The sequence below is a fragment of the Hydra vulgaris genome, chromosome 15 (genome assembly GCF_038396675.1).
Source record: "Hydra vulgaris chromosome 15, alternate assembly HydraT2T_AEP".
NCBI classification, from domain to species: domain Eukaryota; kingdom Metazoa; phylum Cnidaria; class Hydrozoa; order Anthoathecata; family Hydridae; genus Hydra; species Hydra vulgaris.
Window position 1 is genome coordinate 28,227,812 of NC_088934.1, and position 17,964 is coordinate 28,245,775.

A 17,964-nucleotide genomic window follows, 5' to 3' on the forward strand; every position below is an offset into this window, starting at 1 on the left:
TTAACAGGAGCTGTGGCCACTCTGTAAAAACATTATATACTATTATTACTAAATCCCGTCATGATAAAAGCATACATGGGTGGCCTCCTAATATTTATGCATCCAATCATATCCAACGCCCTTTCTTTTAAGACAAATTTACTTCCAAGGCTTCAAGCCTTGAAAAAATTAGACTTAAAAATACATTTTTTAAATGTACATTTTTAAAAAGTCAAGTCAGGTTAGGATTAGGACCACCATGATCACTGGTGACATGTAATCCAGTTAAAGCTGCCTAAGGTTTTATTATACCAAAATAGGAGAATGTAATGAAGATCTTACAACTATCCTGTAATTATATAAATTTTCAGGGTAGAGAACTGCTGAATGTGTGTCTCTACAGAAAGAATTAGATTGTGCTCTTTTCTGGTTTGCTTGTTGAGGATGAAAGACTTCTAAATGATTGCTGGGAAAATTTGAAAGTGAAGTCATCAGCTAGTCCAAATATTTTGATCTTCTAAAGGTGAGTCCAATAGGCTATACCAATTGTTTTACAAATAATAGTAAAGAGCTACTTTTTACAATTGGGATGTAATGAATTACTTTTATTTTTAACTTACATTAAATTTATTTACTATATCTTTTTCACTTTTCTAGGTTAAGAAAACATTTTTTTAAACTGTCATCAGATGAATAAGCAAAATATTACCCTCATATAATGCCTATAGAAGAAGAACACCTTCAAGAGATAGCTAAATTTTCTCATGAATCTCTAAGACAATCTTTCAAACTAAAAAGTGCTGGTTGAGCTTCCTCTGCTCATAATAACTAAGGGATTTAAACTAAAGAACTTCAAGATGTGCTACACTGTGCCTTTCACAAAGCAAGCTGGAAAAATAAACTGGAAAAATACTCTGAAGATTGTGCTTTTGTCCGGATATATCAAAGAACAATTTTAAAGCTGAAATTTTACTAGCAACCAAATAAGAAAATTAGAACAACTTGTTGTCTATGCAGTTTCAGTTTATGTGCAGTGATGGCTTGTTTGTCCTGTACCAGCTAGCGCACCAGTGAATGACTTGATTTTAGTGGAAAACTTGGCAAAACTTGTTTTAAATTTTTCAAAACATGAAACTGATTTTGGACAAATTTTAGGTAAGTGAGGCAGCAGAGTGCGGTGTAAAGGTGTGTCATGCAGGGTTGGGGTCAAATACATTTGATCAAATACAAATACGTTAACTTTATATTATCATATGCAAATTCAAATACAAATTTATGCATCAACATTTTCCAAATGCAAATACAAATATTTCTACTTTAGGATAAGAAAAAATATTATGATTTTTTCATGACAAAACTGATCAAATGGTCTGATAAGTAGAAGGAAGAAAACAAGTCTTCTAACAACTATCGCTTAAAAACAAATTTTTAATTTATTTTAGTGTTAAATTTGAAGAAAAATAACAAATCTTGTGGTATTTTCCAAAAAACACCGGTTAACCTAGTTTATAGAATTCCAAATAATTTTAATCAAATACAAATACAAGTATTTAAGAAGTTTTTAATTAAATACAGTATAAATACAAATACGACAAATTAGACTATTTTTACCAAATACAAATACAAATACGTACTTGAGCCCAACCCTGGTGCCATGTCATTCTAGGTGTAATTAGGGATGAGAAGCACTTTCAAGATGTTCTCAGAGTAGTAGAATCTGATAGACAACGGATTCCTAATCAGCAAAAGCCATTCCTGCATAAAAAGAGGAAACATAATTTTAAGCCCTGGAAAACAAGTAATTTCATTTGGGACTATATGTATTCTATTTAATAAAACCTTTTTTCTAAGCCCCACCATTGTATTAGAATGTAACAAAGAGAAAAATAATGATTTTTGGGCTAAATTCCATGTTTCAAATTTGCTCATTCAATTGTAGATGAATCTTTAAAAAACTTTGTATATGTCATTTTTATAACTAAATACAATACCAAAAATATGAACAGTGTAATAAAGTCAAGGCCTTATATACATATATAATATTGGTGCTAGTAAGTGACCGGGGCACCGGCCCTGGCTAAAAATGAGACTTTTTGCAAACCTGGCCCTGGAAAATTATAAGATTTACCAGGGGTTGTTAGCCTAGGCTAAAAAAAAATTTATAATACTTTTTGTAGTATAATTTTATACTTACATTTACTATTTATTATATACTGGCATATATTTATATATTTTTAAACTCTAATTTAATTCCAACAAGATTGCAAGCAACCACTATTAAGTTATGAGTTACTTTTAAAATAGAGGATAGGTTAAAATACTAGAAAATGATTAACTGAAGACTTTTAAAGTTGTAAGATGTATTAAAAAGAAAAATATGAAGATGGGGAAGAGTTATAAAGCTTTTTTGATGTGCAAGGATTAAAACTGAATTAACGACAGTTTTTATAGAATAAAGGAACAGATACAGTAAAAGGATGCAAATTGTTGAATAAGAAGTCAAGTAAGAATGAGTTTTGGTTTATCGTAATGGAGATGATAGCTCGCTTTAGCATTGACCATGATAGCATTTGTAGAAAAAAGAAAGAAATGCAACCTTACAACAATGGGAGAGTGGTTCAAATGTACTTTAAGGCTTTGTTTGAGAGTAAGAGGGTTGTTATTCGCCAATATAGGAATGGCATCAATACTGCAATATGTTTTTACAGTAAATGAATGAGTTTTGTTGCCTAAAATAAATTGTGGATTTTAAGTCCAGAATTTAAATCCACAAGCCACTGCAAGCCTTAGGTTGTTTCAGAAGAGAGATCGGATTAAAAACCAGCTGCTTGTTCTAAGCAATCATAAAGTAACAATTTTTTGTCAAGACAAGAGAATAAAGTTGAGTCTTTAGCTAATAGAGGTACTTTAGATGTAAAATTTTCATAAAGATTGTTATTGTAGATAAGAAACATTACAGGAGCAAAGATAGAACTTTGTGGTACCCTTAAAGTTACTTTAAATAAAGAAGAGTGTAGGCCTTTAAGAATAACTTTAATACTGCAGTTAGAAAGAAATAACTTAATAATCTCAAAAACTTTATAAAAAGAAACTAATAACAGAGTGAAGACTAATTGTAGGATAGTTGGAGAGGTCAATGTATTTTCTATAGTTTTGAAAAATTGGAACCATTTAGCACTTTTTAAAAGTTTAGCAAAAAATGAAAAGAGTTCTGAAGAACACTTTTTTAAGACGATGATGGAAATCTTTTCTAGAGCACAAACTGTAGAAGCGTTTAATTTAGAATTAACTTTAGCATTAGAAGCCATAGTGATTTTAATGTTTAACAATGGGTTAATCTGTTTAAGTGGCAGGAAGAGTGTGGCTATTAGATTCAAGAGTTAAATTAGAGTAAGATTTCTTTGCAAAAAACTCTGCCTTATTCTGGGGAGAAGTAAAAAGATCAGATCCAAGAATTAGAGATTAAATGTTAGACTTACTTTAGTTAATGACACTATTGAAGACTAACCAAAAGCCTCTAGAACCTAACATCTGAGATAAGAAAAAGGATTTAGTAAACTGAGAATAACAGAGCTTAACATCAGATTGGACCATTTACATTAGCTTCTTGGAATAATAAAAAGAACATTTGTTTATAAAAGAGATGTTCTTGCGAAAAAGATGAAAAAAATTATTACTGTTTAATAAAGCAACTGCTCAAGATGGTAAAAAATGCGGATTAGAATGAGGCTTGACTTTATTAAATTGAAGAGAAGGAATAAAAGCTTCCAAGCTTTAATTCTTGAAGGAATAAAAGCTTCCAAGATGCGCTTTATGCATACATATTATGGGTATAAACAAATATGTTTGCTATTTATTAAGATGCTGGTAAACAATATCCTTTCATATTTATATAAACTTTAGTATTTACATGGTGTAGTATTTGCCAAAAGAGAAAATGATCAGATGGATGTGTAGTGTGACTCTAACACGACAAGAAAAGGAGTCTTAAACAGATTAGAAAAAAAAATTGTATCGGACAACATTTGTTAGAGAAGATTAAAGTGATTTAGGCTGATACCTAAGTTGCTACCTCTCTACATGCTGATGCATGTAGAGAGGTAGCAGCTTCAAGAGAAAATGGATGTATAAGTGTTTATGCAACTCCGGTCACAAACCCAGCCCTGGCCATATTTTATCAAATATCAAACCCGGTCACTTACTAATTGGTGCACATGCAGCATACTCATATAAGGAACATTTCTTTATTTATTGTTACATTTATTTCTTTTATTTAAAAAAACCATATTGAAAACAATGTCTTGTAATACAATTTTCTACCTTAAATGGTAGAAAATTATACCTTACTAAGGGTATATCACATACCCTACCCTAAGGTAGAAATTTCTAACTTTCTTTTTAGAGTGTACGACTAACTGATAAATATAAAATTATTACACTCTAAAATATATTAACAAATATAAAATTATTTAACTGATAAAATATAAAATTATTACACTATAAATTATTGCATAATAATTTTTTATCTAATGAATTATATATTTCAAATATTTAATACTTTTATATATTAATCACTTTTATTGTAGAGTTTTTAATTTTTGTAATAATTTATAATATACCATCATCCTATAATAATAAGAAAATTTAAAACATTTTTTATAAGTAGTAAAAACTTTTATAGCTTTTTTTATCAAATAAGTTATAAATAAATAAATTGATAGCTAGTGTGAAAACCCAACGAAAATGCTTTGATGAATAAACTTTTCATTGCGCAATAAATGACACTCATTGTGTATATATTCTTGTAACATGCTTGTAACAAGTATAAAAATTAAAGTATTTAATAAGCAATTTTTTAATGAATAAACTAATAGCTTGTGCAAAATCTAAAAACTCTCGTAAAAAGCTGTTTAGCAGAGCAGCCTGCATGGCTTGCCATGTTTATTTAAGGAGAGTTTTTCTCTGCTCTAACACTTATTTACTCCCGCCGACGTGGGAGTAAATAAGTTTATAAGAATAGATTTTTAAAAAGAAAAGTAAAACAATAGACTATGTTATACATGTTTACAAATTTAACTAGATCTTTAATGTAAATATTTAACAAAATTTAATTATTTAAAGATACTTCTAAAAATAAGTTTTTAACCAGAAAGTATTTAAAATCTTTTAATGTTGAAATTATAATAATAAAATGAATATATAATAATGGACACCAAAAAATTAAATTCTTCATCAGAAGCTGGTGCTAAATGCATCAGCTTCTGATGAAGAAATTACAAGAACTTTTAACAAGCAGGCTTATATATTTAAAAGTGAGAAACAGCTGATAATGGAGGATTAAGTTGATGGAGGTTGAATAATGGAGGATTGAGTTGATGGAGGTTGAATAATGGAGGATTAAATTGATGGAGGTTGAATAAGCAACAAATCTAAACAAGCACCACAATGGATACATAAATTACACAATCAAAATCAAAAGGATAGAGTTGAGACAAAAGAAACATTTATCCCTATTCAGAAACAATTTATGGAAATTACATGATGTTGTTACAGAAGATAAGTTGTGGTTTTGCTTAAAACAAATAGAATACAAGTCAGCTACTGCTAGTTAAATTGGTGAGTTTGAATGTCATTGAACAATGTAATACATGCCAGATTTGTAAGACAATCATGTTCTACATTTTCAAAACAAACAGGTATGATTCATTTATGATATATGTTCATTGGGGAACACCATTATTAGTCAATACTTTATCAAATGTTGTTTAAAACCTGTTATACTTGAAAGAAGTCACCAAAGTTTGTAACACAGATCCAAAATTTATTAATTATCTATTCAAAGATTATTTAAATTGATAACATGATAGCACTTCATTCCAATGTAAAAAGTAATTGTAAAGCAACTGTTTAACGCTGGAAGCTGTTTTTCCATGAGTTAGGAAGATAATTAACTCAAGTAAAATACACATTGCTTATATTCAAATGAAAATTTAACTAAATAAAACTTCTTTAAAAAAAAAAAAAGAATTTGAGCCAAACAAAAAACATGTTTTTTTTAAAATAAAAATGCTTGTTTTTTTCAACTCTAGTACCAAGGTTGAAAAAAAAACAAACTATTAAATTAAAACTATTAAAATAAAAAGAGGGTTATCTATTAAAAACTGATAACCCTCTTTTTATTTATTCTGATGATTCATCAGACTAATAAAAATTGTTTTATTTAATAAAACAGTTTTTAAGAGTTTTTTTAAACTTTTAAAATAAAAAGTTCTATCAAATTGACATGTATAAATTACTACTTTATCAAAAAGGACAGTATTAAAATACCACTACATTGATGGAGCAAGTAAATATAATTTGAATTTATAGAACAATAACAACAACAAAATAACTTTTACCAAATAAAGAAGGCACTAATTTTGAAAAAATAACAAAAAATATATTTTACTAAATATTTTGGTAACTTATTTTGGTGCTTGGTGTAATCGATTTTTTTTGGACTAAATTTCAAAAAAACAGTAAACGAAAAAGAAGCATAAAAATGTAATGAACATATCCTCATATTCTTGAAAATGCTATGTAATCCAATCATCTGTTTCCAAAAAAGCTGCAATTATTGAATTTAGGAGTAAACTATAAAAGGATATGCGAAAACCCATTTTTGCACTAAAGCAACCAATGCTTATTATATAATTAAAGTGTTATATGTTATATTAATGTGTTAAACTATGAATAGATTTATGAAAACTTTGCATTACTAGAGCAACCAAGTACTTCTCAAGTTGTCAGCATAAATTTTTATATAATTAAATTAAATTTTTATAATTTACTATTTAATATTTTATAACCATTAAACTAAAAATGTGTAAAGTACTTATTTATAAATACCCAATAAAAAGTTGACAAAACATATACTGTTAATTATAGTTTTATAATTTGTGTTCAATTTTTTTTATTTCATTATCGAAATTATTATTTTTAATGATTAGAAAAAAGATCAGAAAAGATTAGAAAATGAAATACCTAAAATATTTATGAAAAAATAAATTTAAAAAAAATTATAAAATAAATAATAGTTTATTTTTTTTATTTTCAATTCACCTCCCTAAGGCCATGAAGGCCACTACAGTCAAGGAGGCTCTAGTTGTGTTTACAACCCTCTCTCAACTCTCTAACTCTGAAACACAAATCTTGACGAACAAGGCAACTGCGCAGAGAAACAAGTTGAGCGTGGTACCAGGGATGTGATGGGATCAAACTTGGAACTACTTGCTTATGAGGCAAGGGCTCTACCACTATACCACTACTGAATATATACATAGTTAAAATTCACAAGTCACTGCAAGTCTTAAGCTGTTACAGAAGAAAGATCAGATTCAAGATCGGCTATCTATTTTAAGTGATCAAAAAGCTATGACTTTTTGTCAAGATAGGAGTATATAGTTGTGTTGTCAGTAAATAGAGATATTTTAGGTGCAAGATTGTTGGGAAGATCATTAATTTATGTCATATATACCCAACCCTCGGAATTAGCGTTGGCATTTGGCAATGCCGACCTGGAAGTGTTTGAGGTCGGCAAAAAATTGCCGACCTCATTTCTATGTTTTATGGTCAGACCTTTGTATCAAATAATTATTGCCGACCTCTACAAGATTGAGGTCGGCAAATTATTGCCGACCTCATTTTTCTTAATTCCGAGGGTTGTATACCTATATATATATGTCAAATATATATATATAAATATATCAAATATATATATACATATGTATATATATGTCAAATATATATATATATATATATATATATATATATATATATATATAATATATATATATATTATGTCAAATATATATTTCTTGAGCAACGCAATAACAATAATTGTGAATATATTTTAAAGAAAAACACGATATTTTTTAATCTTGACATGTTTTGTAGTTAACATACTACAGTTTCAAAAGAGAAATTTACAAATTTAAAACTCTGGATATAAATATAAAATCAAAATTTGAAGACATTACAGAGAAATATTAAGATAGATTTGTTATAAACCTATAAAATACCAAATAGAATTGTTATAAACCTATAAAAATTATAATACTAATTATAATACTGTAAATAGCAAAAAAATAAAAATAAAATTATAAGTAAACAAAAAATGGAAGCTTATAGTATCTTATATTATGGTTATCAATACTATTTATCACGGGTGGATTTAACTTTTTATCAACAAATAATTTAATTTCAGTATCAATTATTTTAGGTTTATTGGTTATTTTTTTTAATATTTGATAGATTTTTTATGTCCTTATCAAATCCTAGCCATGTGTTTTATACGTTCTATCAATTAAACAATGTATAAGACTAATTTTATAACAATAGGGAAAAAAACTGGAAAATTTTTGTAAAAGACCAGTATATGTTTTTCTGTGATGAACTGATGTGGAAAGCAAAACAGACTTATTGATAAGAACATCTAAAAAGGCAATTTGATTATCTTGTTCTTTTTCTATCATAAATTTTAAGTTTTTATGTTGAATATTAAGATGTGTAAAAAATTCCTGAGCTTCAAACTCTGAATTAAAAATAGCGATAATATCATCCACATAACCTTTATAGAAATCGGTATGGAGGAAGAGCAATTACTAACCCATTTTTGTTCGTGAAACCCAATAAAAATATTAGCTAAAATTGGCGCTAAAGAAGAACCCATGGCAACGCCATCTAATTGATCATAATATTTCCTGTTAAATAAGAAATGAGAACCGGATGTTGAAATTTGAAGTAATTTTTTAAACTGAGCTTTAGAAAAATATTTTAAACACGTTTCATCTTTAAAGTATAAATCAATAGCTATATTTATAGTTTCGTTAAGTGGAATATTAGTAAATATGCTTTCAACATCATAGGAAACTATATATTTGTTAGTTATATTAACTTGTTTTAGTTATATCAACTTGTTTTAATTCCTCAACAAAAGAAAAAGAATATATATGTCAAATATATATATATATATAGAATATATATATAGAATATATATATATATATATATATATATATATATATATATATATATATATATATATATATATATATATTAGGGTGTCCCAAAAATAAATTTTTTTTTGTGCGCTATCAAAAACTTGGCTCTTATATGTATAAAGACAAAATATATTAAAAATATTGTAAGAGCTTGGTGTAAAACTTGAAATTTTTAAAAAATGTCAATTTTTGTCATGTTTTTTAAGATTTTATTATTTTAATTGTACATGTGATCTAAAAAAGATGAAATTTATTCAAAAGTAGGATTTTTTAAGTATAATTTTTTAAAGTAGTCATCTTTTACTTTTATTCAATTGTATATTTCACTTTTTTTCTTGATTATTGGTATTTTATTGATCATTGCTATTTTTTACTTATAAAATTTTGATTACTTTACTATACATGTGATTTAAAACTGTTTCAAAGTTTTTAGTTTCATAATTAAATATATGGTTAAAAATAGGTTGTACAGTAAAAAAATCCAGCAAAAAAGGACCAGGGGAAAAAGAAAAGTACACTGTTCAAAGCAGTTAAAGACGATCTCTATATCTGTTAAAATATCCCATAAATGAGCTTCCAGTCAACCAGCTGCCCAGTGTCAGAAATATCCTGCAATACTTTCACTTTTTTAAATCTTCTAGGTAATTTTAATATCTAGCTTTTTTCTAATTTATTTACTTAACCTACAGTTCATGAATATAATTTTATATTTCAGTTAATTCTCTTTTATATAGGAGCACCAGATTTCACTCCAGCAAAGAAATTATTGCTTGTCCAACAAAAACAGGAACCAGAAGTCTAGTTTGCCAGCATAGAGCATGCGAAAGATCAATCAATAAATGCGTAACTTCAGCTGTCACTGATATCTGGATAAAAGCTGGTTTTACGTGCAACATTATACAGTGGAAGATCTGTTAGGTAAATTTTACACACAAAATATTATTATAGGCTTATCTTGTTTTTTAGTAACTTCAGCTATGTAATATTTTTCAGTGAAAGGATCCTAAAACTCACAGAGAAATATAACAAAATGAAAGGATGGAGTAAACTAAACTGGAGTTCAAATAAAGGGATCTGGACTCAAAAGCAAGTAGATTTCCAGGTGGAGGTTAATACCTTGTTTGATATATCTGTTCCTACAATAATTGACATGATAATAAAAGATCAGAGAAGAACTGAAGATGCAAAGAAAGAAGATGTAGCCTTCTACGAAGACTAGAGATCTAAAAGGAATATGACCATGACTGCACAGCATGATGAAGAATTTGAAATTAAGGCTCTGGGAAGAAAGCAGAGATACAAAAGAATTAGGCAATTGAATGATCAGAAAAACACTAAGGCTCAAAAAGAAAAAAGGATTTTGCAAACATTTGACAGATTGCAGAAATTAACAGATGAGAAAAATACTGACAAAGCTTTGGATGGACAAATTGAATTTGAAGATGATGTTAGCCCATTTGAAAGTTCCATTTTATGTGAAGAAAGTGATGATTCTGAATATGTATCCAAATCAAAAAAATCGAAAATAATTTTAGAGTTAACTCCAGATGAACTAATTGAAGCTACTTCTGCTGTTAGCATTCGGTATACAATCGGTGTTAGGCCCCAGGCTACTATAATTTCTGCTATCTGCAATAAACCAGGTGTTGACTTGCATGAGATTAATTTATCAAAATCTACTATACACAGAAAAAAATACAGAATTATTGAAAATCTTGGTAAATATTATTCACCTAAGTGATTAAGTTTATTTTTTTTCTTATCTCTATTATTTTAAATGTATAATTTAATTGATTTAGGAGAAACACCACGACAGGATCTTGTTGATGTTTTAAAAGGAAAAAAACTCATAGTCCATTTTGATGGGAAACTTGTCAGACAGCTGGAAGAAGAGAATGATCTGACAGTTAACTGTGAGAGAATTGCAGTTAGTGTAACTAGCCTAGATTTGGAATTTAAAGATGATCTTTTGCTTTGCATAGTGCAGGCAAAAAATTCAACTGGGTCTGAGCAGGCAAATTTAATCCTCAATCTCTTGGAAAACTATGATAATGTCGAAATTTATGTGTGCTTACAGAAGGCTTGGTCAACAATTGTTGACAAGATAGACACATCATCAGACAATCTGGTTAAGTTTAACTGGACTTCTTTAAAGATTGGATCACCTGTCTATAATAAAGCCAAGGCAGCATTAAAGTTTGGGAAAACTGCATTTCATGAAAATATTTTCAAAAGAGGAGACTACAAAAATCTTTGTCAGTAATATGTTTACTACCTTGGTGGTCATGTTCCTGCTATAAAACTTTATCAGCCAGAAGCTTGCCATGTAGCAAGATTTATGGCAGATGCAATTTATTTGCTTACATTAGAAATGGCAAAGAACATCTCAAAAATCATGAATGAAAAGGAGAAGATGGTTAAAACAACTTCTTTATTTATATCTTTAGCATACTGTCCTTGGTTTTTCAAAACCTCTCTTAGTATTAAAGCACCAGTTAATGATGTAGCAGCATTCAAAGATGTGTTTGATTTAAGTAAAGAATATCCCGTGTTTTCTCAATCAATACTGAAAAGCATGCAAAATCATACCTAGTATTTAAGTCAGCAGCTTGTTGTAATGGCTTTTAGTTAATGATTATGAGAAGAAGAATATACTCAAAAAACTGTTACAGTTTTCTGTTCCTGAAGAATTTATGAAGGGTAAACCTAAAATGACTGTAATCACACCGTCCACAACACTATCAAATTTAGTTGGTGATCAGAGCTGGATTTTGTTTTGCCTAGCCAAGGTTACCCATAACCAGGTTAAGTTAGCTGCACAAGGGGACTTGACTGTTTTAGACAACTTTGAGTTTTTTGTTAAAAATATGGTAGTCACCAATAATTGTGCAGAAAGAAATATAAAACTGATCCAAGACTTTATTATGTCATACCGAATTGAAGATATGAAGCAGAATGTTTTGTTGGTTGAATAAAAATCTGACTAAAACCCAGCTAAATCAGATTTGAAGTGCTTGTGATATTTGTTCAACATTTCTTTCCACAATTCTTCAACACATGCAACATATATTTCACATAATTTTTAATATGATAAATGTTTAACATAATTTTTTTCTAATATTTACAAGTTTTATCATAAAAATAGCAAAAAATAAAAAAAAAATAAAAAATTTGAAGTTTTACACCAAGCACTTATAACCGTTTATATTTAAAAATTCTGATATATTTGGTCATAATATACCTAGTAACCAAGTTCTAGATAGCGCATATCTCTTTTTTCTAAAGAAAAAAAAAATTTTTTATGACACCCTAATATATATATATATATATATATATATATATATATATATATATATATATATATATATATATATATACACATATATATATATTGCGGAGGCCACATTTGCGGAGGCCACATTTGGAGCCCTTTGTTACGGCTTAGGGTTTATTAGTAGTAATAAGACAATTGCTTGGGCTATTAAACAGTGTTCTGAGTACTATCTATGCTTTGAGTCAAGTTCTTCAATCTAATTTAAAAATGAATAAAGTACCAAAAACTATAAAACACAAAAAACCATCATCATCACCAAGTTCTCTAAACCTATCATTCACTAATATTCGTGGTCTTCGAAGTAACTTTTCTTCTGTTGAGTCTTATCTCTTGCAAAGTTCAACAGACCTACTTGCTCTTTTTAAGACTAATTTGAGTTCAGGTGTCTCATCTTGTGATCTTAGTGTTGATGGTTATCTTCCTCTGATTCGTAAAGACTCCAATAGTCACATGCTTGGCCTGGGCATTTACATTCATAAGAATTCACCCATTTGTCGTGAAACTAGGTTTGAATCCACAGACTATTCTTTTATGTGCTTTCGTTTAGCACCACTTCACTCTATTGCCTTTCTCTTTGTTCTATATCGCTCTCCTTCATCTCAAGACTACACAGTTTTTGACGTTATTTCTGATCATATTGACCAAGCCCTCTCTCTTTATCCAACAGCTAATATAGTTGTTGTTGGTGACTTTAATGCTCACCACTCTGAATGGCTTGGCTCTAGTGTCAGTGATTCGGCAGACATTAAAGCCCACAACTTTTGCCTTTCTCAATCCCTAACTCAAATAGTCAACTTTCCAACTCGCTTTCCAGACAACCCAAACCATTTACCTTCTCTACTCGACTTATGTCTTGTTTCTGATCCTAGTCAGTGCTCAGTTTCTCCACATTCACCCTTAGGTGCTTCTGATCACAGTTTGATCTCTCTAAAACTAATATCTCATTCTTCTTCATCACCTGAATCCCCCTATTATCGAACCTCTTAAAACTACAGTAAAGCTTACTGGGATTCTTTCCGTGATTTTCTTCGTGATGGCCCTTGGGTAGAAATCTTTCGTCTTCCTGTCAACAAATGTGCTTCTTACATAACTTCGTGGATTCAGGCTGGCATGGAATCTTTTATTCCCTCTCGACAATTCCAGGTCAAGCCTCAATCTCCTCCATGGTTTTCTTCACACTGTGCTGCTGCGATTGCCAATCGAAACTGTTACTTCCATATTTATCAGCAAAACAATTCTCCAGGAAACAGGCGTCTGTTTAGAAACAATTGTAAAAAGATTTTGTCTAACGCCAAAACCCGCTATTCTCAGGTCATGAAATCTCGTATCTCATCTCAAAAATTAGGCTCTTGTGACTTCTGGAGAATCTTTAATAATATCAATATTAAGGGCAAATCTATAATTCCACCTCTCTTGTATGGTTCAGACTTTGTCACCTCACCTAAAGACAAAGCTGAATTGTTTGCCAAAAACTTTTCATCAATATTATCTCTTGATTCCACTAGTTGCTTTCTACCTGATATTGCCAACAAACAGGTTGATCCATTGCTTGACATTCATATCACTCCAGCATCTGTATCTAAAGTGATTTCCTGCCTAGACTCTTCTACAGCTTGTGGCCCGGACAACATACCTATTATTGTCTTGCAGAAGTGTTCTCCGGAGCTGTCGTCTATACTCTCAAAACTATACCAGCCTGCGGGAAAGCGGTTATCTCTATCTTCAAAAATTCTGGAGAGCTATCTGATTCGTCTAACTACCGTCCTATTAGTCTTCTTCCTATCATAAGCAAGGTTTTTGAATCTTTAATTAACAAACACTTAATTTCTCATCTTGAATCTAATAACTTACTTTCTGACCATCAATATGGATTTCGATCTTCCCATTCTACAGCTGATTTGTTAACAGTAATAACTGACAGGTTTTATCGTGCATTAGATAAAGCTGGAGAGGTTAAGGCCATCGCTCTCGACATTTCAAAAGCTTTTGATAAAGTTTGGCATGCTGGTCTTCTCCATAAGCTTTCTTCTTATGGTGTATCCGGCAACATCTTTAAGATCATCGAGGGGCATTTGAGCTTGAAAAGGATCTCACTTCTGCTACAGCATGGGGCTCACAGTGGCTGGTGAACATTAATTCATATAAAACTCAATTTTTTTCAGCCAATCGTTATCGCAATTATTTAGATCTTCCTATATTTATGAACGGTGATGTACTCAATGAGTCACCTACTCTTCATCTTCTAGGATTAACTCTTACTTCTAATCTTTCTTGGAAACCATATATCAAATCAGTTGCAAAATTAGCATCTGCTAAGGTTGCATCTCTTTATCGAGCTCGTCACTTTCTTACTTCGGATTCTATTCTCTATCTCTATAAATCTCAAATCTGGCCTTGTATGGAATATTGTTGCCATATCTGGGGGGGATCCTCTAATGATGCCCTTTCTCTTTTAGAAGAGGTGCAAAAACGCATTGTAAACATAGTTGGAACTGCTCTTGCAGCCAACCTCCAACCATTATCACATCGTCGTTGTTCTCTTGTTGCTTGCTCAATGTTGCTTCTCTTTCTCTTTTCTACAAATTCTATAATGGGCACTGCTCTAAAGAGCTAGCGTCTCTTGTGCCATCTACTATAATTCATTCCCGTGTTACTCGTCATTCAATTAAGTGTCATCCTTTTTCTGTGACTGTTCCTAAGTGCTCCAAAAACGCTTATTCGTCTGGTTTTTTTCCTCGAACATCAGCTCTTTGGAATTCGCTTCCTTCATCTTGCTTTCCTGACTCATATAATTTGCAATCTTTTAAGTCGTCTGTCAACCGTTATCTTGCTCTACAATCTTCATCTTTTCTCTTTCAGTAACTTCCAACTTTAATTAGTGGCTGCTTGCAGCCTTGTTGGAAGCGAAGATGTTTAAAAAAAAATGTAAAATATATATAATTGGATGTTAAATAGAGAGGTCAGAGCATTTTTTTGAGTTTTTAAAAATTGAAATTACAAATTTTCCAGCATAAAGAAAGTTTGTAAAGCACTTGTTAAATAGTTTCTTGAGTATTTAAGAGTTTTGTTAAAACTTTTGTAAAACTTTGACAGGAATGTTAGCACCACAAGCTGTAGAAAAGTTTAGGCAACTAATAACTTTAGCAATGGAGCCAGGGTGATTTAGATGTCTTACAATGAATTAACCTGTTGCTCTGGGATAAAAGGATCAGACCCATGCACGAGGTGGAATGTAACTTACCTCTATCAAAATCAATAGGATTTTTAGAAATAAAAATAAAACAATGAATATATTCAGGGAAAAAAATAATTTATTTTATCCCTGTATTTAATCAATTCAAATTTTCTCTCAAAAGACTCCTAAAACTAATGGCTTTAGGCTCCTTGTTAACCTTAATATTGAAGTAGATTATATGTTATGGTGGTGAATTATCTAATATAAACAATGAGTTTTTGATATCATTTAATCAGTCAATATACTAAATAGGCTTTAAACAATTGTTTTTTTATATACAGATACATTTATTCTGATCATATTTATATGCTTATTATGTTATATTTATATTATAATATCTGCTAAAATCCTGGCAATAAAAAATAAAACTTTAATCCCCAAATGCAACAGCAATGAGTTAATGAAAAATTTTTTGTCTTAAATAAATTTGTATAAATTAGTAGATTTCAAACTATAAAAAATTTAAAAAGTTTAAAAAAATATGGCCATGTAAAATTTGTAAACCTCCCAAAATAAAAAACTTATTAAAAAAAACATTAAAAAAAAGGGGGAATTGGAATTTGAAAAGTGGTCATACAAAAACACTTTAAGATTATTAAAAGAATTTTAAAATTTAATGATTACAAATTTAGTATAACATTTTATAAATTTGTTGCATTTAGGGTAAGAGAGCTAAAACTTTATGGTTTATTTTTTCCCAGGCTTTGATGCAATGTTTTGCAAAACACCCTTTTATATAAGAATAAGCATATTAATGTTTATAGATTTCTCTATTTCAAACATCAAAAATAGTATTATTATCAGTTATTATTATTATTATTATGATCATTAGTAATATTTATTGTAATATAATAATTATCATTATTGGTTTATACTTAATGCCTCTCAAAAGTGTATTATTCTAATAACAAAATAGTCACTGAAAATAAGCAGTCACTAAAAATGTATCTCAAAAGTGTATTATTCTAATAAAAAAGCAGTCACTAAAAAGACGACTATCAAGGCAGAAGGGAACTGTAATCCTGATCTCCTCTCAATATAGAGCCTCACACAAAAAAAAAAGGAAAAAGGATCAAAATTACTAGCAAAAATGGTTATGCATCAAAAAAAAAATTCAGAGGAAGACACTTCCTTTCTGTACTGTAAAGAAATTTAATTGACTAGTGCTAAAAAATTGAGTTTCTTGAAAACTGCAGTTTTAAAAGAAAAAGATAATAGACCAAGTTTTACTAATGAACTATGAATTAACATGAAACATTGAATTTAGCCTACAACTTAAGTTATTGTTGCATTGTATACCCCATTTTGCCAATAGCATGGGGTATACAATGCGCCCCATTATAATCTGACCAACATCCTCTTTTTTCACTAATGTTATAGATTAATTAAGAAGAGTCCTTTTGTGCTAATATAAAATTTGTTAATTCAAACCAAATTCATACTTGATTAAGTAAAGGGACAACAGTTATACTATGTTTATTTGGTTGGTCTAAAGTTGTATACTTTAAATCTAGCTATCAATTTCAAATTTAATGAATAAAAAGATCTTGTATTAATCTATACTGATGAACGTGCATATAAACAAAATAATATAAACCTGAATTTCTGGCACCCAACTCCTGTTTCAACAACTATACCGGATGCTTCTAAACCCAATATCCTTGATTCGCCATTAGGAGGAGGATATAAACCTTTTCTTTGGAGAATATCTGCACGATTTATTGACGTGGCTTCAACTTTAACTAGTATATCTCGTGGTAATTTTAGTTTAACTTTTTCCACATTTTCTATAAACATTTTTGAGTCATTTACTAAAACAGCTTGCATCGTAGATTTGAATTTGAAATTTTTAAGTGATTTAGGGTTGTAGAATATTTTGAAATGACTAAATAACTTATTCATATTTTTAAAATGCTTAGTTTTAATATTAAATTAACAAAACTTCAAAATGTCAAAAATAGTAAAGAACAATCGTGAATGCAAAGTTTATAAATCTATTATTATCTTTGTTAAGCAAAACTTGCGCCGATTCCACGAAATTCCGAGAAGTGAAGACAATAAAAAAGGGTCTTTAAATTTATTTTAGCTTTTAGGATTGTTAAGCTTGAACAAAAACTTTGGAAGAAAAAAATTTACTTATGGTTATTCTAAATTAATTTTTCATTTATTTTATTTAAAAAATGCTTAACAAAAGAAAATTGTACATTTATTGGAAACGCTGCTGGTCCTTCCGGTGGCGGATCCACTTCGTTGGCGGATCCAGGTCATTCTTTTTGTTGGCTAAATACCCCCCCCCCTCTCCTAGGGAGAGGAGGGGTTTTTTGGCCAACAAAAAGAAATCCACTTTTTTTTTCTTCAGATAAACCACTGTTTTAAT

The 17,964-nt window shown here is 29.6% G+C and overlaps 1 protein-coding gene across 1 annotated transcript in view; it reads right to left on the reverse strand.

The window, feature by feature from the left end:
- The window catches only part of LOC100202202 (quinone oxidoreductase PIG3), a 30,290-nt gene extending 12,647 nt beyond the window's left edge, over positions 1–17,643 (reverse strand). Inside the window, exon 1 of the mRNA XM_065819988.1 lies at positions 17,185–17,643. Coding sequence (XP_065676060.1) covers positions 17,185–17,489 — 305 coding nt within the window. The 5' untranslated portion in view covers positions 17,490–17,643. The remainder of the gene's footprint in view (positions 1–17,184) is intronic.
- Positions 17,644–17,964: the final 321 nt, after the last annotated feature.